Genomic DNA, 21,982 nt, shown 5'->3' on the forward strand with positions numbered 1-21,982 from the left:
GTGGCCTACACCACAGTGGGTGATGGTGCACCTGCATCGCCCTGCCCTCACCAGAGACTAAGATCAGAATTTTGGCCATAATCTTCAACAGTGGGGTACTTTTTGTCAAATGCAGAATATTTCAGAATGTACTGAGTCAAAGCGCAGACTGTGGGAGATGTGAAAATGGCATAAGTCTGCACTGGCAGAATAATGGCTTAATGGCACTGTGAGCAAGCTAGATACATTTACAGGATAAAACATTGTGTTTAACGGATGCATTATTCTATGGTTGATCAATAAACTGTGTTTATGAAGCATATTAATTCCAAGCAGCAAAAACACAGTTTTTTGTGTACTGTGTTGCCACAAAGTGCAGATAGTTTTCTGAGAAGGTCATGCAAGGCAAGGCAAGGCATTTCATTTATATGGAACCAAACACTACAGTCATTCAAGGTGCTTTACAAGAAAAATGAAAAACAAAAATAACAGGATTTTTAAAAAAAGAAGACAGAAATAATATAAATAAAAACGACAATGGTAACAATGATGGAACAGCTACTCGGTAAGTTGAAAGCAATAGTGAATAAAGCTGGTTTAGCTTCTTTTAATTTCAATGGATACAGTTGGAGAAGTCCTGACCTCAGTGGGCAGCTGGTTCCAGCTTTGGGCATCACACTGGCTAAATCACCCCGTTTAGTTTAAGCTCTGTGACCACTAGGTGACCAGATCTTGGAGAAGCCTACCACATCTGTATCTTACACATCTTAGGCATACATTTAACAACCAGTAAAAATGTATTTTTATTTTTTATTTAAAATAAAAAACTTTAAATTTAATTTTGTATTTTAATGGAAGCAATGCAGGGAGCTGAGAATTGGAGTGATATCCACTCTCTTCCTGGATTTTGTTAAAATTCTAGCAGCACAATTCTAGGCTAACTGTAAATGTCTTGTAGTCTTTTTAGCCAGGCCAAAAAAGCCAATTCTATAAAAAATAAAGGCATGAATGAGCTTCTGTAGATCTTGCTGAGGACATAATCTCTCAGTTTAGCTACTTTTGTGAGATGCCAAAAAGCTGATTTAGTTACAGCCCCAATACGCTCAGTGAATCTAAGGTTCTCTTCCATGATTTTTTCCCACACGTTGCAATCGTGTATCCTTGTGTCCAAATAGGATAATCTCTGTTTTGTTTTCACTTTTTCAAGGCACAAACATAGATAGCCAAATAAATCTGAGTATCATCTGCATAGCAATGATAGGCTGACTTGTATTCCTGAATGATGTCACACAAAGGAAGCATAAACAAAAGTGGCTCAAGAACGGACCCTTGTGGGACTCCACGCAGTATTTTCTGCAACTGAGAAGTATCAATAAAGACAAAATAATCTATATAAATAAATAATAATTATACCTTCAAGGTATGAACTAAATCATTTAAGGATTGTTCCTGTGGGACCAACTGAATGTTATAATCTAATAGTATGTTATGATGCACAGTGTCAAATGCTGCACTAAGCTCTAACAGTACCAGGGTAGTTAGTCTGCCTGAATCCATATAAAAGCAGTTTCTGTGAAACTGATGAAAGCCTGATTGAAAGACATCAGGACAACAATTAATAATCATCAAGAAATTACTAATTTGATTTAAAAATACTTTCTGAATATTTTTAGCATAATAATAATCTCTTTTTTTGGGGATGAGTTCCTGCCCCAAGTGGAGGAGTTCAAGTATCTCGGGGTCTTGTTCGCGAGTGATGGGAGAAGGGAGCCGGAGATCGACAGACGGATTGGGGCTGCAGCTGCAGTAATGCGGACGCTGCACCGGTCCGTCGTGGTGAAGAGGGAGCTGAGTGTAAAAGCGAAGCTCTCAATTTACCGGTCGATCTACGTCCCTACCCTCACCTATGGCCACGAGCTGTGGGTAGTGACTGAAAGAACGAGATCGCGGATACAAGCGGCAGAAATGAGCTTCCTCCGAAGGGTGGCTGGCGTCTCCCTTAGAGATAGGGTGAAAAGTTCGGCCATCCGGGAGGGGCTCAGAGTAGAGCAGCTGCTGCTCCACATCGAAAGGAGCCAGCTGAGTTGGTTCGGGCATCTGACAAGGATGCCCCCTGGGTGCCTCCTGGGTGAGGTGTTCCAGGCATGTCCCACCGGGAGGAGGCCCCGGGGCAGACCCAGGACACGCTGGAGAAATTATATCTCTTGGCTGGCCTGGGAACGCCTTGGTATTCCCCCGGATAAGCTGGAGGAGGTGGCTGGGGAGAGGGAGGTCTGGGCCTCTTTGCTTAGGCTGCTGCCCCCGCGACCCGACCCCGGACAAAGTGGATGAAGATGGATGGATGGATGGATAATCTCTTTTTTCAGCTGGGGTTTGACACCAGCAGTCTTTAATGACACAAGGAAAATAACAGGGTGGATGGAACCATTCACAGTGTTCAAGAGCTCAGGGTCTATGCTGCTGTGGTACTGTAAATCAAGCTTGACTTAAAACCGCAGCAAAGACATTGTTTTCTTTTAAAACGAAGCATGTAAAATATATATATAATTAATTCTAAACAAATAGCATGAAACGAGGACAACGACGGTCACAATTTCTAACTCTGTTGTTCATTGTGTTTGGTTATTGCTGCAACAAAACCATAAAACCAAAGAGTTCCTCTCCAGCAGAGTAGGAAAAGTTACTAGCCATTGTCAGGACATCAACACTGTGCACACTGTTACAGTCATGCATGTTCATAATAATCCTAAATTGCAATTAATGAAGTCAGTGTCTGTGCAAGACCTTTTAAAATGCTCCATTTCAGACTGTTTTTTGTTTTGTTTTTAAATCTTGGCTCCGTGTGATGTCAGTGAGAACTGATCTTCTCAAAGACACAACTGCGGTTGTGCTCACAGAAGCCCCACCCACCTGCTGTTGAAACTTTATGTTTGAGAGTCTTGCAATAAGAAGAAAGTAGGTTTAAAGTGAGAGTGCTTCACCAAGGCGCATGAGAAAAATAAGGATTTTTTTTGGCCTGTCCCGTTTGCTACTTTTACAGTCAGAATTATTATGTGAAGGCCAAGAAAGATGCCCAATGGTGTTTTTCTCAAGTGGATCATTATGGCTTAAGGGTTCTTTTGTCTTGTGTCTTAATCCTGTCCAAAAACAGCAGATGGCTCCGCCCCTCCCTGAGCCTGGTTCTGCTGGAGGTTTGTTCCTGTTAAAAGGAGGTTTTTCCTTCCCACTGTCGCCAAGTGCTTGCCCAAACTTGAATTGTGATTTCAGGTAAAGCTGCTTTAATAGAATCCAAGAACGTAAATGAGCACAATAGGTTCCCTTTGAAAAATTTGACATACGGTGACATATATATTTATAATCTAAAAAATATTCATATAAAAATAATAGAATAATATTAACTAAGAGGCCCTGTAATAAGTCAAAAACATCATCTGTCATTCCAATGAAAACTAAACACTGGAAAGGGTGATGTCACAAAAATCTGCAGGTTATGAAGAATAATGTCTTATCGACTTAAAATGCATGTCACTTTATTTATTTTATGAAAGATAAAATGCAACAACATAAAAATTACTTTAGTTAGCAGATATTCATCCAGGCAGTGTCAGAGCTTTCATAAATCAGAGGAAGGTCGTCGACAGCTTGGCATTACTATGATCTATTTGAGCCTCCACAGTTAGCGGACCTCCCCATATGGAAAAGAAATAGAAAAAACTTATGAAATACTTGCATAAGATGTGGCCTACTTCATATAGTGAATCATATAAGGCTTATATGATTTACTCATGAAAGTGGCCACTTTCTCATTACTTTCATATATTGTTTTAGTAAGTATCCAAAACATACAAGTTTCATTTATATAATTTTTCAAGGGATCTTACATCTGTTTTCACTCTTGTATGCTTTTCATACAAGTTTCGCACAAGACAGATACAAACTTTATAAGATATATCTATCTATCTTTTCCATATGGGTCAACAAGCTATGTCGAGGAATATTTACAAAAAAGGTGCAACAGTAAAGCAAACAAAAGCAAATATTTCTTTATTCCACAGATGATTCAGCAGTCAGTGAGGCTGCACAGCATCCTCCGGGTGTTCCCCAGCTGTCGATGACCCCGCAACAACAGCTCCTCGCCTCAAATCAACAGCATCAAAACTTTGACCATTCAGTGCAAAACTATATTTGTTTTATTCTAACAAGGAGAGAAGCCTTCCTACTAAAAACACACCCATGTGACATAAGACACAAGGTGACAGATGGCAGCGAAGTGGATGGTATGTTTGCCTGTAGTCTAATTTGCTTGGGAATAATTCAGATGGCAGTAGATCCTTTTTTTTTTATTGGGATTCTGTTTTTACATATGCGGACACGCAAATAGTCAAACCTTAACCAGGACACCAGTGTGACTGTAAACAGGATTTGATTAAAGGTGTCTCTCATTTGCATGGTCAGTAGCGCTACTGATGACAGTGTGTCCCAGTGTGATCTGACAAGTTTGTCAAAGGAGGAAGTAACTGTGTGCAAAATGTGTCTCGTCTGCCAAACCACTTTTAACCTCTGCATGCATTATAAAGATCTTTCCAGCTGAATGCATTTTATTTGACATTAAACAAGCATTTGTCGGATCCATTCCTTTTAATCCCGTTTTATTTCTAATTAGGACCTGACTATTAACCACCCAGGTATCGATTGCTGCTGGAATGTTTTTGGGGATCCAGATAAATGTATTTAGATTACTTTTAGATTTAACCATAAGGTGTCTGGAAGAAATTAACCACAAAAGTGCACAGTCATCATTAGTGTTAATCAAACACATACTTAAAAAAAAACAAAATCACACACAGTCGCACATTACCTTGGGTTTTTTCCTTAAAGCTTAAGGCCAGCATAATGGAGAGAAAAAGTCAGACCAGTTAGTTTGGTTGCATCAAAAATCGGCAGGCACAAAAACAAATGAAAATGTGGCCTAACAATACCAACGGGATGTGTGGCAGCTGTGCAGCAATACATCATGACTTATCATTTACGGGAAGAGACGTCAAACTAATGCACAAATGCGATGAGCAACACCGACCAGTTTTTTCATGCATAAAAACTCATTTATCGCTGTTACAGTTGCAACACAGATGTGTTTCACAAGAGCCGACTCATTTGGTTTTTTAAGCCGAACATTTTTTGGTTTAGCCTAAATTCTACTGTCAAGGATTTTGAAGACCGTGCAACTAGAAGGCAAAGGACACAAGCAGTGTTCTGTAACGCTGGGAATAATTTTTTCTAGGAACTGTTTCTTCCCACTGTCACTCATCACATCTCACTTCCAGTTTGGTTGTGCCCAGTGGTGAAAATGAGGAATCAAAAGTCTGCTTCTGAAAACCGCTCTGTGAGTTATGTAACCGAAAGGGTCAAATAATCTCAACATACGCTTTCACAAAATCAGGCCTGTGTTCATGAAACTTAACTTGGCTCACGTTGAATGATAAGCGCACCAGCATTCCCGTTTATATCGAGCATGAAGCACAGTTTTTCATTGTTGACCCTGACTAGGGTAACTCTGAATATCAGCTCGTTTGCCGATGTGGACATTTGCCCAGCTTTTCAGATATCCACTCTCCACACCGGTGCAAAATCCAGCACACAGGCATTGCAACAGGAAGTGACTTTTACACATGAATCTTTCAGTGTGTGTCCAGCATATAAAGGTTTAGACTCTAAGACAGACCCTTTCTGAAGTGAATTGGGATCGGTCCCTGGAAGTCCTGTTCTGACCTTTTACAGCTGCGTGGTTTCATCCTGCACCTGACAGCTGTCCAGCAACGACCCAGAAACAACCCACTGCACAAAGTCACTTTTGGACATACAATTTTGCTCTACTGAAGGGGTTGTTTTATAACGGCAGGCGTCTATTATACTTCTAGTGTTGATGTCCATACAACCTCCGTGTTCGGGGTATTTATAGTCCAAACATGGTCGTTGTGGACGCCTTTTAAATGTCAAACTTAGACTCATTTTAGATATCGTTTTCGTAATGCTTCCACATGTATAGGCTCTGTATTCCCATGTTTCCAGATGGGCTGTTAAACTAAACAACAGTGAGCAGCTGCTCCGGGGAGCAGAAATGTCCTGAGCTTCTCACAGACAGTTTGCAAAACGTGCACATCGACAAAGACTGTGGAGCAGATAGTCCAGTTCATACAAACACACTCGCACGAACTTCTCGGACTTTCCATCACAACTCCTCCCAGTGCTACTTCCGATCACACACTCACTTCCTCTGACAAGACTCTTTACAATAAGACAGGATACCAACCTCACTAAAATAAAAACAAACTACCGGTATATATAATGCAAATGCACTTTTGAACTTGTTAAACACATTGTACTCCTATTGAAATGAATTCCAACATTGTTCTAAATACTTAATAACGATTATTATTTTATATTTTAACATATATTTCAAAGTTTTTAATATTAAAAAAATAATGAATCCCAGTTTTAAACTGCTTACAAACAAGTAAGTTGATGAATTAAAATAAATAAACCAGTTAAAGCAGGAAAATTAAAAACCACAATAACAAAAAAACCAACCCACATGTACTGAATAAATCAGTAGGCTAACGCATAATAAATTGTGTTTGTTTATAAATAATCCGTGTTGTAAATGTAAATAAAAAGATTTTACATTCAACAATCATGTAAATTTCCTAACCCTGTCATAGACGTCCACATGATGTCCCAAAAAATTACCGAGTCCAACGTTCAAATGTTGAACGTCATATTGACGTCCAAGTTGGGTCATGGCAGGATGTCCAATTTTCAGACCTTGGACGTCGTGTAGATGTCCAGAATTGGCCATGGACCGACTGACCTGATACAGACATGATCTGTACGTCTCTCCGACCTCCATTATTTAATGGGAAGGTTCAAAAGGCTCATGAGTGCCTTTGCTGCCTATGTCATCATGGGGCTGTTTACCATGATTTTGAAAATCAACATCAAATGGTGGTGCGGCGCCCTGATGAATCGCAGGGAAAACATTTAGTACAAAGGCCTGACATTTTCATAAATGCCATTGTGCACACATTGTTGTATCTGGATATGATAGTGAGTTGTGGCTCACCACCAGATCTCACTTACCAAATGGGAATTTGTTCTGCTTCCCAAAAGTGATATTCAAGTTTCAAGATAGTGGTTTTAATTCGGTTTAAAAACGGTAGACCAGAGCGTGTCAACAAAGTGCTTCTGTAGGCAGTCAGAACAGGACTATCAGGGCAGGATCCAAATGTGGCAATAGAGCTGGAAGCGGTGCATTTCTGAACCGTTTAATGACCTTAAAAGGTTGCAGCCAAATTTAAATTTGGTACTTTTGTCTTCAAACCTTATTATGAGTGTGGTCATTTTGATTGCACCTGTGTGCACCGCAAGCGGAAAAATAAATTTTTAGTGAACTACATTTTGATTTGCCTTGCAGGAACCTCTCTGCCACACACCTCTTCAAAGCGGAACAAAATATAAAGGTTAAATTAATGCACTGTGGGATTTTCCCACTCCTAACACAGACAAATGACGTATGAGTCGCGCTCGGGGAAATAAAATTACCTGCTCGTGGATGATGTCCGACAGCTCTTTTACCATTTCTTTGAAATTGGTTTTCAGGCCCTCGTGATACTCAAACTGGTCCTCTTTGATCAGACGCTCGTTTATGTCCAGCGCCATGCTGCAAGCCTCCACAAAACGTCTGGAATCAGAAGAAAGACATTATGTCAACAAGTTAAAGTGAGGGTAAGCCAATAAGCCCCTTGCGATTTTTTCTACTCATAAAGCAGACGTATACCTGAAAACATCCTTGAGCTCTTTTACTTTCTTGTTGCCGGACTGGTTGGATTTACTGTCATCCAGGAATGCTCTGGCATACGCCATGGGGCCTGCGTTCACCTGCAGAAAAACATGCCTCAAAATGTAACGCATTCTTCTTCTTCACTGATCAGTGCACGCAGATAACAACTGGTACATGCCACTCACTTTCTCAGCAGCCCCCAGCACGGTTTCACCACTATAGCTTCTTACTAACAACTCATGAATTTTCTGTCAGTCTGTTCATCAATCTTTCATCCAAGCGTCAAACGTGGTGGGTGGATTGCAGGGAATACAAGTGATTTTATGACTGTCTGCAAGTGATGTGTAAGGAACGTCTGTATTTTCTAACTACAAACAGCAATAAAACAGCTCTGTACTCGTTTTTTACGGGGACTTATTTAATAATATAAAATACACACAGTTAACACTTGGCACTCTGCCCAAGTGAGTCATAAAATAAACACACAACAACAAACACATTTCACTGATTATCATCTGAACGCACTTTCTCGTAAAGTGCTAACGCAAAGTTACTCGTCAAATTTGGTGAAGCAGATTCTTACAAGATACCAGGAAGGTTGCACTCAAAAAAGCTATTTACACCCAAAATGTTGACTTAATCTGATTACATGTAACATTAGCAATGGAATCTGGTAAATAAAATTTACTTCATCAGTATATCTCCAGTTTATGTCAAGCATACATTAAGAAAAAGTATCATTAAGAAAAATCATTAAGAAAAGCAGCAGGGCTGCGCAATTAATCGAATTTTAATCTCAATCGTGATTTTGGCTTCCCGGAATTAAACGAACACGATCGAGCGATATTGATAATGCGTGCACCACCGACAGAAGGCGAAGCGAAAGCAAATCGAGCGCTCCCTCAATCGCCACCTGAAACATGCTCGCATGAACACTGTGTTCCTTCCACTGTGTAGCGTTAACGTTATCCTGAACCATCTGGAAGAGGAATGCAACAAACTTCAAATGCTTAGAAGTTCTTTGATGTTCCACAAGAACAAATCATAAGCAAAGAGTGCTACAGGACTGTGTCTGCACTACAAAGCACCTCAGCTCATTCAACCGCCTGGAAGTATATGGCAGACTAAGGATGCACGAAGAAAAGAGAAGCAGCGTGGAGGTCGCTAACGTGAACTGTCCGACATCGAGCCTGTGGCCATGTGGCCAAAGATAACTGTCCACCAATCACAGCGAGGAACAGAAGTTTCAGGAATTGTCAGCTTACTGGAAAAAAGAGACGTTACCCTCACGGGCAGAAACAACCGAAATGCCACATGTCACAGGGCAAATAGAGAGGCACCTCAGAGCTATGAATTTCAGTCCCATCCATCACGCAGGTACAGTGAATGATGTACTTGTTTTTAGGAGGTGCACTCAGGTCGGGTGGATGAACACCTTATTTGCCCCGCATAAGAGCTTTAAAGAAGACCACAACAACAAAACCTGTTGTAAACATTCGAGCTGGACAAATGGTACATCAAAACAGCAGCCGCTTCACGAGCACATCTGTTTGAAGTCTTACTTCAGGTGACTTTAACAGGAAGGGGAACTGGAGCAGCGCCAGCCTGTTCTCGTCATCAAAAACTGCACATTTGTAAACAGGGGATCTATTCTCAGCATAGTAGTGTGAGTGTTTTGACAGAAACTCCTACACGAAAGGAAACCGCTTTAATTCCATTAGGGAGGTTGTGGGAAGTATCCATAGATGCAAAGCAAGGCTTGACGGGACATCCAAGGTTAAAGCTGGCAGACTGCCTGACCAGGCCACACATCCTATGTGGTGTTAATAAAAAGTGTGGCCGAGTCCAGACCGCACAAGAAACGATGACACACTGTAGTTGCTCAGTAATTACATTTGCAATGTAAACGTGATTTCTAAGAAGCTTTCAAAAGTCCTGCGTGTCTTCTCTGATGGCAAAGTCTGACTTCTTTAAAAATGCCAGCTGACTGTACAGACAATAAGCTTCGGGAAATGTTTGTTTAGTGTGAATGCTTTCAGGAAAAGTGTGTTAGCCTCTGGTAAAAACTGCAATATTTAATTTAATAACTAATAGTTAAACTGCAAAAGCTAAAAGGAGACTGTTGGAGGGAGTTTCTGGAATCAACCCTTTGAATTTCCTTCGGTGATCTACAAGAGTGAAAACGTGAAAGACTGCGGCACTGAGAGAAATACCTAAAGACAGTAAAACAGGGGTTTCAGAAACATTGCCAGCACAGCCTTGTTCAAGGGTAATGTCCACTGGGTGATTGTAAAAAATGAGGGAAAAAACACAAAGCCAGCAAAATTATCAGATTTTCAGTTCAGCACATCTTCTGCCTGGTTATCAGTTAATCTATTCCAAGAAAGAGCTCTGAGTCATCCTTAGATTTACAGCCCTATTACGGACAGAAGTTCAGCCATGGAGCTGTTACTTTGTAACTACTGAGTCAGTGAGGATTTCCCAGGTAACTGCACGTTTTCATCCGGTGCTCTGTATGACTGAGGAGGAGGGTCAATCACCCCCCATCAGCATTTTCACTCAAGAATGACACTTATAACTCATCATCATGTAAAAGAAAGAAAAAATACAAGTCAACTACAGACAGAAAACTGAAATATCTATAATGATATTTATGCGTAAATCTTGTTATCTCAACTAATCTGGAGGTACCTATGGCCAGTCAACTGAGGTTTCACCCCCTAAAGAAGATATGCTTAATAAGTTATAAATACTATTTTAGTGGGAGTGTGCAAGAAATGCCATAGAACAACAACAATGGACAGTATAGCAAGTGCGGGAGAGAGTACAACAGTGCAGCGTCTAAAGCGTGGAAGTGCTGACATTACTTTGAGTTTGATTCTGTAAAAAGTCACAAAAACTTTATTAGCATCTGCTGTTCACTCTGCGTGAGAGGAAAACGTCTTTCTACAGCAAAAAAATTTAACTTCAAATCTGAGCAAACAGCTAGCACGCTGAATGTGAAACCCCTGGATCCTCCCACTGACATGACCGCTGGGTCACTGGGCAAACCTCCGCCTGCCGCACTCCTGCTATACAGGTGAAAATAGATTTAAGAGCCGTTGAATCTTTGATTTTATTTATTCTCTGCTGTGTTTTACTCGCATCTATTTGAAAGAGTGAGTATAAACACAAAACATTATTTTATTTTCTATGCTGGAATATGCAGAAAATAGGTTTAAATGTTAAAGACATTTCTTCCAGTCAGAGGCTGTTGCATATAATTTCATTTTTGCTTGATTTAATGTGCATAAAGTTAAAAGATTAAAACTAATAAAACAAGTTTTAAAAAGAGGCTTTTTCATTTGATTCAATTTTATATGATGAATTATGCAGAAAAATAGAGCTGGGTTGAAAGGTCTATTGCTTTTTTATGTATTATGTATCATGTTTTTAAAAAGTAACTCAGCAATACTTTTGAAAATAAGTCATCAGTAAAGTAACAGGATTCCTTTCTTGGAGAAGTAAGCAGCAATTGGTAGCTAATTACCATTTTCAAGTAACTTGACCAACACTGGTAATCTGTAAACTAAAACAACACAGATTTTAGAATGACCTTTCTCTAAGATTAAAGAAAATCTGTGAAATTCAAAACAATTCATCTCCCTGCCTTTTGTGGTGTGTGCTTCTGATAGCTAGAGATACAAAGTGATGAGCAGCGCTGTCTTGTACTGGACCTTTTTATTAGTTAAGATGGGCTAGCGCTTATCGTTTCACTCTTCACAGAAAAACCAATGTAAAAATAATAAAAGTGAGTGATCAGCTGTGCAGCACATCTGAGAAAGTTTACATTTTGGTTTTTTTTTCGCCTTTACCTGCACAGAGACGCAGCCCTGCAGTTTGAGCTGCAGCTGGATCATGTCCACTTCCTGGCTGGAGCAGAGCTTGATCAGCTCCGCCGTCCGTGCCTTCATCTCATCTATGGCCACATCTACCGGCTTAAGCTCCACCTGCTTCTCAGCCACCACCTCCACCCGCTTCTTAACATATGGGAAAGTGTTGGCAGCTAAAGACAAGAGCGCAGGCAGAACCTGTTAGGTCATGTTACGGTGCAAACAATGAAAGAAAAATCAACAAAAAAAGAGACAGTGACATGTTGTAGGGGTGAATTCAGGTGAATTCTTGTTGTCTGACATGCCTGAGCAGAAGTGGACATATGAACTTTTGTGTGCGCAAACAATGAGAGATACAAGCATTCAGCATACATAAACAGAAATAGATAAATTGATAAAAAAAAGGTGCTCTTCATTGCTCAGAGGAGACTAATGTCCAGCTGTCACTTGCTACAGTAACCAGCTGTTAATACAGTTCAGTATTTATTGATAATTCAGTAGACAGACGTGCAACTACAAAAAAAAAGACCCATGTTTCTGCACACTGCTACTAGGTGGGTTTTTTTGCCTTTGAAATGTGCAACGGCGGAGGAAGAATGTGTTACTAATGTGGCGTATCCATATGCAAAACTCTATGAGACGTTCTTCTCGTGTTTGCTTTCTAAACGTGTTCTATGTACTTATGAGGATGGTCCTCCTCTTGCACTGCTCCTCCACCCCGCCGTGCTTCTTCCCCGACAGCGTGTACGGCGTCTCGAACACGAAGCGGCTGATGTTGTGGCACTTCTCAAAGTCCGTCTTCTTCTCTGGCGCTTCCTTCTCCTCGAAGTGGGGCTTGACAAAGGTCACTTGGATGTAGGCAAACTTGGGGTCAAGGTCTTTGGGGTTGACCTGCAGGCAAGCAGTCAGCAAGCTAAATGAGAACGTCATCCAGAAGCAACATGAAGTCTTGTTATTAAAGAAAGAAAGATCACTAGATAACCCACTGAATTCTTCTGAAATCAAAAGCAGACAAAGAAACAGTCTTTAAAACCACCAACTGGGACTTCATTGAAAATCCACGGGTGGAAACTGATCACTTTATGTTGGACAAATGATATTTTCTGAGTAAACACCCGAGTGTGGCTTCACTGCCAAATTAATTATTTCTATTTCTGCTACTTTCTGCTTTCCACAAAAACAGGAGCCTGCCAATTAAAGTATTCCAACCGTCTCCCACCCTTTCCTTCCTCCATTTATCTACTGTACCTTATTTGAGTCTTGAACTATCTTGACATTTTCTGGCCCAAACTTTTCCCCGTAGAGCGTCAGCAGCCGCTGGGAGATTTCGGACAGGCCGGTCAGTTTGGGTTCTTTGTAAATGTACTCCTTCCCGTCCTCCTCCTCAAAGAAGCCCTGTTCAAAATACACATTTATATTGGAAAACATCTTAAAAAAAACTTTGCAAAACTGCTTAGTACTAAATTTTCAACTTTTTCTTCAATACAAATGTCCTTACTGATTAGTAAATGATCATAAAAGATGCAGTCACAGACCACATGGCGCATGCTGAAGGATGTCACATTGTACATGTTTGCTTTATTTTCCTCAAACTTCCTCAAATCTTGCCTTTAGTCACTTTCTAACCGTTATAATTTAAGACTGTGTAGGTGACTGTTTTTACTCACAGCTTTGAATCACACAAAGCAAAGCTGAGAAACTGATTCACAGTTCTAAATAATCCTCAGTTACCTTCGACTTTGCCTCATTTATTCTTCTGAAAAAGTACTTTTTGGTTCCTCTTCCTTCAAGCCAAATGTCTGATTGGCTGATTGGCTGTCCTCACATAAATAGAAAGACTAGGCAGCAGGAGGGTGGGGCTTCTGTGCTCACAGATCGCCATATTAAAGACATCATATAAAGCCAAGAGGGAACATTTAGCTTAGTAGTTCACAGACCAGGGTTAAAGTCTGAATTTGAGACATTTTCCCAGAAAAGTGAACACACAATAATGTCTGACTACCCTAGAAATAAGGAGAAGCATTTCAAGGCCTAATTATCTCCCATCGAACAATTTACTTCTTTTACGTTCAAAAGTATAACGTCTTTTTCCTTACATGGACTGGCTGGAACATGACAGCTTCATTCAAATAAAAAAACACGGAACATCCTGCTTTGTATTTATATAACTGCAATGCTGAAATGTCCATCAAAGAGATTTGTACAGCTTGTAATTTCTTCCTGTTTGCTCTCCTGCACATGAGCACAGACAAATTAGCAGGCGTGCTGTTCCTGCTAACTGCCTGCTTTTGTAGTTTGAGTAAATAGATATTTGAAACCTCTGACACATGAAGCAACTCTTCTTTTGCCTAATAGAGAAAAGCATAACATGGACACTTTTGAGGAAGCTCTATCTATCTAACCCAACTGGGATGGTGTCAGAACAGAAGAAATATCTGATACATCATTGGCTTCCCAGCCAACGATAACATAGCTGTTAGCTTAAACATGCAAAGAAGCCAGAAGTAGCCACTAATAAACCTAACAGGCGAGAATGACCAAAAATAGCAAAGTTTCACACATAAGTCTGAGGACTCCCAGTGGGGGAAATAATTATTTGATCCCTGCCTAAATTGCAAGTTTGCTCATTTACAAAGAAATGAACAGCGGCTAATTTTTATGGTAGTTTCATTTTAAAGGAGAGAGACAGAATATCAACTAAAGAAGTGAGAAATTAATTTGGATGTCAGCATTTTATTCTACAGTCATGTCCCTGATTGTCCTTTGACACATCTTTGGTCTTGCCCAAGGTCGTGGAGAGGTTAGACTGGAAGAGACGCATTACTATGTGAGATCCGGAGCATCTGTGACTGACTGACTGACTGACTGACTGACTGACTGACTGAGTGACTACTGATTGCAACCTGCGGGCACACAGCCAATCTGCGGTGGGAGCCAGAATTCTGTGTTGCAGGGGATCAAATGTTTATTTCCTTCAGTGACATGCAAATCGATAATGTGTTTTTTTCTGTGATTTTGGTCTCTCTCCATTAACATGTAAACTACCACAGAAACTAGAGACGACTCTTCACCTCTTTGTAAGTGAGCAAAGAGGTGACAAGACTATTAATACTGTTATTTATATTATTTGAATCATCACCAGGCCCCGTATACACTCAACATTTACATTTCACACAGTCTTCGTGAGTGTGTGGGTGCTTTCAGAAGCTGCTTGTTGACCTCACCTGTCCATAAAAGGCCACTCTGAAATAGGTCCCGAGCAGCCTGCGGCCCGACTGGATCACCTCCATGATCTTATTGTACGCTCTGTGCAGAGTTTCGTACAGTCGGCTTAGTTTCTGGAAAAAGTGGAACAGATGCCATCAGAGCTCGCCTGTTGTTAGCGATTGTTTGTTTATCGCAGCAAGTGGGCCGTACACACAAAGCCGGCACAGGAATTTGAGTTATGCAACTCGGCAAAACACACACGAATTAAAGTCTATTTGTTTTTGTATACAGAAAAAAAACACAACTGCAAACCCACGGCTCAAAGAAGCAATTCTGTATATCAAGACAAACCAAAATATTATGACAGCTCTGCCAAACATGTCGCTGCTACATCGTGTGACGCCAACCGTGACCTCCCTGGGCATGGACTCTGGACACCAGTCAAGGTGTCCTGTTGAATTTGGTTAGCCGCTCATCCCTGATGTAGGTTAAGTACTGGAACGTCTGTGGATCAGACTTGTTCCAGCACAGCCCCCAGTAGACTAACGGCGCCAAGAAGGCATTGCTATTTCTGAGCCGCACACACATCCAGTGCAGGAGCCAACGCACTGCACACATTGTCATTTTGACATTTGGTTCATGCTGTTTTTCAATGCTGTTACAACATGTTGCCGCAGTGGAGCACAGTAAAGATATGACGGAACCGGTTAAGCAGGTACTTAAAAAAAAAAAGGGAAAAGAGTGGGATGAAATGCCGCGAAAGACCTCCTCCATTCAGAGCAAAGAGCTGCTAAAAGCATAAAATATAACCAGATATACTCGTGAGAGAAAGTGTAACACTGGGCGTTTTGAAAGGTCAAATTGGTATTTGACAGACTGAAATGAAGTTATGAAGCAGTAAATAATCTAACACAAACACCAGTGCCAGTGGCTCCTCAGGATTGTAATGCTGACATCTCTGATTTCAAACTCAAGATGCTTCCTGCATTTTTTAATTGTTTTTCTTTAAGTTTTTAAACACACAGGAACGTTTCGGTGAGCGCTCACAGTCCTCTACCATTCAACGCTTCAGACTGGTGCGCACTGAAGTAAAAGGAGATGTTTCACGCATCATATGACTCTTCTTCTGCACAAAATGATCCCTATTAGTGCCGCCTGCTCCAGTCAGAGACGTTATCAGATGATGATGAACTGGTGGTAAAAATCGACAGAGAAGATAAATATAACAGTGAAATGCAACACTGTTGCAAGCAAGACAAGAGGTTAACGTAGCAGGAAATTGTTAAACATGAGATTTAAAATAAACTGTGGCAAACTTGTAAATCACTGAAGCTCGGGTTTATTATCAAAGCGCTGATATTTGTTTCTGATCAGAGATTAAAGGTCACCAATAAAACAGGTATCCCTTCTAAGCAATGTTCCCTCTAAGCTGCGCACAGAAAATCTGCGTTGCGCACAAAAAAAATCTAACCTGAATTTAAATTAAAATTTTAACAATGCTGTATTGCAGTGTTAGTGAGTGACTGGCTGCTCCCATATGGGATTAGAACGATGCCACCTTATCCCATAGTCCAGCCAATAATGCCTATATACGCAGCCAATCAAGGTCGTTGACGGGCTATGACAGCGTCCTTATGTGCCGACACCGGTGTTTTAGCTGGCAAAGCGGCGTGGCTGATGTGGAGTGAAGCCACGTTAATGACAACGTGTACAACCATTGGAGATGTGAGCAGGACAGACGGAACAATTGACGGAAAAAGTGTGGACTTTATACCAGTTTTTAAATTGTGTTGATAGGCCACGTAAAACCAGAGTTATGATAAAAAAATGCAATGTTTGGTTTTCTTCCTGAATACTGTCGTTGTTTATATTTACTGCGGGAATAAACGGTAAAAACAGCGTTTTATAAGAAAAAAGGCTCGAAAGCACTCTCCGCCTGTGAGCAAAAACAAACTCCAGAGTGATACATCTCCTGCTGTCAGGCCTGCAGGTATCAGGCTGTTGTTCTCCTTTATCTCATAGTGGACAGAAATTATTTTTGGAGTGGCACAAATAATTTGTGTGGCATCAAATTTGATGCAGAACAGCTGATTGTTCTGTAAATAGTTTGAAATGTTTATTTAAAAACGCCTTGGCTGCATTTAAAAAAATAGCTGCAAAAAACTTTGTTGTTTGCCAAACTGAGTTACTTTTTTGAAGAAGTAACTATATAATTAATTGCCCAGCATTGGTCATTATTTACTGTATTTTGCAGACAGAGAGTTACAGGACACTCACACAGACTCACAATACAAGTCAGAGCTTTATATATATATATATATAAAAAGAAGTTGTGTTTTCGAAATTGGAGTTCAAGTTATAAATTTTCATGGTAATTGGGCTAAAGCAGTTAATCAAAAGTAGTCTAACATAAATGTAAACGCTGTAATTAGATTCTTTTAATAAACCATGAAACTTGGATGGATTCGATGCTGGTTTGACCACAGTGCACACGTCTGATGTCGCTCACAGTGGTCCAAGGGATCGCTCAGGAGGTTTGTGTGTTCGCTCAGACACGTGAAAAATTAGAGGGAACTTTGCTTCTAAGTTCTAGCAGCTGAAATTCCTTAACAGCAGATTAGAATCACCTATAACAACATTTAGGCATTTTCTGCATCATTAAATGATCATATGCAAGTTCCAGTAACCCTGCGATGCACAGTTTGCATTGAAGTCAGTTTTGCGCAGTTTGATATCACACTTAAAACACGCTTTTGAAAAGGTGTCATTTCTGGCTGATTTTAAACTGAAACTCTCCGTGGCAGGTCTTCAGAGAGCCACTTTCATGACTCACAGAGTAACCCTCCAAATCCACTAAAGCTGCATTTGTCAAACCGAAATAATCATCAACCACAAATTCTTACAGGGTGAGAAGGTGCGCAAAGTGAAAATATGCACTGTGAAGGGATGAAATGATGTCCCGCTGTGCAGGTAAAGTTACTGAGAACTTCATGTGAAAGAGGACACTTCTGTAAATGCAGGCCATTTCCTGACACTCACAGGAACACAGCCTTATGCACGACGGATGCGTGTAAGGATGATGTCACGCTACCTCATATTCGTGGCGCTTCTCATAAATGGGGATAACAAGTTTGGCGATGTGCGTGATGACTTCGTAGCGCTCAGCTTTCCACAGCGCGTCCACGCAGACCTCGAGGTGTTCCACCAACACTTCCTAAACAATGGCAGAAAAAGAAATGTCCTTAAAATGTTAACACTGATTCATAAAACGGGACCCATTATGCTCATTTCCTCTTTTATTTGTGGACTCTGGTAGAGTAGCTTTGCATCATTTACAGTTTGTACTGAGCCTTGGGGCAGCCCCTCAGTTCATTCTCTGTCTGAAACAAGCCAATTAGGCTCCTCCCCCTTGGACCAAGTTTTTCCTAGATGGTTCACTCTCACAGCCAGTGTTGCATATGTAACATGACCAAATTAAAATTAAATTAAAATTTAAGTTTAAGTCTTATTATTTTTACCACCTGTTTGTGAATGTTGACTCCTCCCATGACAGTAGCCTATTCAGTCTGACACGTCTTCACATCTTCGGTGCTGAAACATTTGGATCCTAAAAATGTCTTATATCTGCTCATCGTATTATTTGAAAGGTCTAATATAAGTATCCACCACTGTAACGGTGCTGAACACACTGATTAGGAAACAAGAAAACTCCAAATATTTTAGAAATCTAAAACTAAAAATTATGTTGTTTTTTATTAGATTAATAAACTGAATTCACAGTTTTAACCCTTTCACACGTAGTCGTCACTACAGCTATTCAAAGGCTGTTTTCTGGTATTTGTGTCAGTGTTGATGGTATACTCGCACATAAGCCAGTACATTGGACACTGATGTGTCACTCCCAACACGTTCTCACTCCCATAGCGTAACATTTTACCTGTAACCCGGCGTGTATCATAAGAACCTGTCACTCCATACCCAGCAACCCACTGGTCAGCCAGTGGACATGTAAAAAACTCTTTGAAACATTTTTTTCATGCCTAAAGACGAATAAAAATACTTAAGAAAAGAAATCCTGATTGAGGTCGTCATAATTCATGCATGAAAGGGTTGAATCCAAATTTGTGTTGAGCACAGTGGGTCCTCTTTAACAAACACTCTACAGTAGAGATGGCCAAACAGATTTTTGATGCTTTGCTTGAGAAACATAAACCCAAGTACAAAATTCAGTGACAAATAAGCCGTTTATTTTTGTTTCTGTTTGATTTGAGGTAAAACGACTGTTTAACTGGGTTGTCGGGTCGATCTCTATATCTTCAGAAAATCTTAAATAAGCATTTTTCCTGAACAGGTGCCACACCTCAGTGTAATAGACATCCTGCATGCCGGCGTCTTCCTTCATGGCAGCTTCCTCGTCGATGTTAAAGGTGATTTTCTTGAAAGCTGCCAAGCCGCTGGGGAACAACTCTGGTAAGCAAACAGCAAAGATGAGTGAGGAAAACAAAAAATGCTTCACAAAAACCTCCACTAGAACATTTTCTACAAAACACATTTCTATTTATTTATTTATTTATTTCCCCCAGCAGGTTTGGCAGGTGTTTTTGTGACACTGAGAACTCACGAAAATCCAGATAGGTGTGAACCACAACCAAATGAAACACATGAAAGGTGGATATTCTTCGATTCCCAACATGCTGTAACTGCCTGGTGATAGTTAATCTACCTGATGGAAGGTAGCTTCAGTTCATACGTACCGCTGGACTAAAACCTAAACAAATTTTCAGAGATAAGCTTTGTCGTCTACCAACTGTTGTCAGCATATCCACCACGCATTTGTTTGGCGGATTACAGAGACTTACAGCCAGTTTTGCATAAGATAAAGATACCCTAAAAAATAACGTACGGCATTGTGAGAATTTGCTTTTGCGACTCCACTGTGCTGTGGAGTGTTTGCACATTGTGACAACAGCGAGCCACAAACAAACTGCCAAGTATATCACCAGGAGGTCCAGAGTAAAGGCTGCTTCACGAGTTTCTAGCAGATCAGTTACACTAGGCACACAATGCCAAGAAGGATCACAGTATTTCTTGTGTACAGAAGGGCGGGGGACCTTACTTTTTCTGTTCAGGTATTCCGCAACCAGCGCAGCCACGTGAACATAACACATCGCAGCCTGTGGAGACAAGAAGAGGCCATCATGAACTGAACACACTGAAAAAAACTTTTTAACACCAGGGCACACTGTTTAAATGCAGCTGGCAATTGCTCAATAATATTTCAAACAACATAACATCATTACACATGATTTTCGAGGCTGCATTTAATGACTTTTTTGTGTTCAGTCATTCAGGCAGATATCTACAGCCACACCTACCACTGAAACGAAACTGTCTTCTCAGACTGTGCGAAATAGCTCTAAGGCATGAAAGCCATTTTTGACTTTCTCTTATCCTTTACTGAAACATAATCCAATATGTTTCTCCACAGGAAGAGACGTGATGTGGAATAGACAGTAGCTGAAAAGCTCAGCAGTTCTTTTCACTTCACTCATTTGATTGTATGTAAAAATGTTCGTCCTGTTGAAACCCATGTGGATAAACTTGACATGATTTTAATTAGTAATTAGTTTTTGTGTGGCTATAGTACATGTGTAGCATTCAATTCATTATTTAAATATTTAGTAATAAACATCAAGTACAAAAAACTTATTCAGGAACACTGCACATAAATGTGTATTTAAACTGTTATAACCTGTTACTGTAATGTATGTAACAAGGCCACAATAAGCTAACACGATATTTATACGCCTATATGTTGCAAATAAAAAGAATAGCAGCTCTACATAGAATTATTATCATGTTGACCCTCACATCAATAATAAATCAATAAATCACTGAGCTGACCTTGAACACCTCGATGTCTGCTAAACTGCATCGCTAATTTGACCGCTGTCCACACACCTACAAAGTCCAGAACACACGCACACAACGCTACCAAAAACCTCGTTAAAAACAGATCTAATGTTACAATCCCTCTGGAGTGTTTAAATTAACTGGCTCACTTTATACTGAAAAGTTTGAAAAATCCTTTGAGAAAAGTCCTTATATAAATATCAACTTTTAAATAACTAAATAAATACACTTGACCTGCACTTAACAGCGCATCAGCTGCACGACCCAGGGTCAAGTTCTATATCAGTCTTCACCTTTGAACTCGCTTTCCCATGATCTAATCCTGACCAAACGTTTCCTTGTACAACATCGGGACTGGATGTATTCACGGTATTAATATGAAAATTTTCATTTGAGTTTCATTTGGCAGAGGATGCAGCATTCAGTTTTGTTTCTTAGTCACCCTGAATAACCTTTTGCTGCAGCATCACCAAAAACACAAAAACAAAAGAAAAGGGGGCAGAAAGTAAGTGGACTTGTACGTTTAAAGTTTCATTTAATAACAATAAAAATACTAAATGCTGAAAATACTCAAATACATGTTGAGCTGGGCCTATAGATATTACAGTGTCCAGTTTGAAATGACAGCATCTCGGATTAACTTGAACACCACTGCAGCTGAGAAAGGAAAACATGGCCTGCAGGACTAATTCTGCAGGTCTCATTGTCTGTGTACCAGACAGCGTGAATGTGATTGATGTGCGATCAAAGATGTCTGGTCAAACAACACAACCTGCCTGTCCGCGTTATTCTCCTACAGACCGCTATCCACATGACTGTAACAATACAAAGATAATGACTAAAAAGGGAGAGACACAGACGTCAGAATCACTCACAGTCTTCCTGTTCATACCTCTGACAAATCTCCATTTTTGAGGTGCGCTCTGGCCATGCTGTCCAACCAGGTCCGCCTCAGCTCAGGGGTGCTGGCGTAGGACCGGGCCAGGCTGTACTGGAGGTCCAGCAGCATTTCAGGATCTTTTTCATGCTCTCGCATCTGGGCTGTAGCCATCAGAACTGTGCGGATCCGCTTGGTCAGACCCTTCACTTCTGAGGGGAAAGCTGTGGACTGCAGCAAACATACAGACACTGGTTAAAAAGGGAACAAATCTAGGAGGAAGCAGGAGCTTCAGAT

The 21,982-nt window shown here is 40.5% G+C and overlaps 1 protein-coding gene across 3 annotated transcripts in view; it reads right to left on the bottom strand.

The window, feature by feature from the left end:
• The window catches only part of dock11 (dedicator of cytokinesis 11), an 80,054-nt gene that overhangs the window by 1,645 nt on the left and 56,427 nt on the right, over positions 1 to 21,982 (bottom strand). For 2 of the 3 annotated variants that reach the window (XM_014336566.2, XM_014336565.2), the window contains 10 exons: positions 21,701 to 21,916; positions 20,012 to 20,069; positions 19,256 to 19,362; positions 17,987 to 18,109; positions 14,913 to 15,026; positions 12,937 to 13,083; positions 12,369 to 12,579; positions 11,671 to 11,861; positions 7,814 to 7,914; positions 7,579 to 7,717 (listed from right to left, as the gene is read on the bottom strand). In XM_014336566.2, coding sequence (XP_014192052.1) covers positions 7,579 to 7,717; positions 7,814 to 7,914; positions 11,671 to 11,861; positions 12,369 to 12,579; positions 12,937 to 13,083; positions 14,913 to 15,026; positions 17,987 to 18,109; positions 19,256 to 19,362; positions 20,012 to 20,069; positions 21,701 to 21,916 — 1,407 coding nt within the window. Of the gene's footprint in view, positions 1 to 4,837; positions 4,858 to 7,578; positions 7,718 to 7,813; positions 7,915 to 11,670; positions 11,862 to 12,368; positions 12,580 to 12,936; positions 13,084 to 14,912; positions 15,027 to 17,986; positions 18,110 to 19,255; positions 19,363 to 20,011; positions 20,070 to 21,700; positions 21,917 to 21,982 lie in introns of all 3 variants that reach the window. The other variant, XM_014336567.2, reaches the window with a different exon arrangement.

This window comes from Haplochromis burtoni, unplaced genomic scaffold (assembly GCF_018398535.1).
Source record: "Haplochromis burtoni strain Fernald_Lab_line unplaced genomic scaffold, NCSU_Asbu1 Contig_143, whole genome shotgun sequence".
Classification (NCBI taxonomy): domain Eukaryota; kingdom Metazoa; phylum Chordata; class Actinopteri; order Cichliformes; family Cichlidae; genus Haplochromis; species Haplochromis burtoni.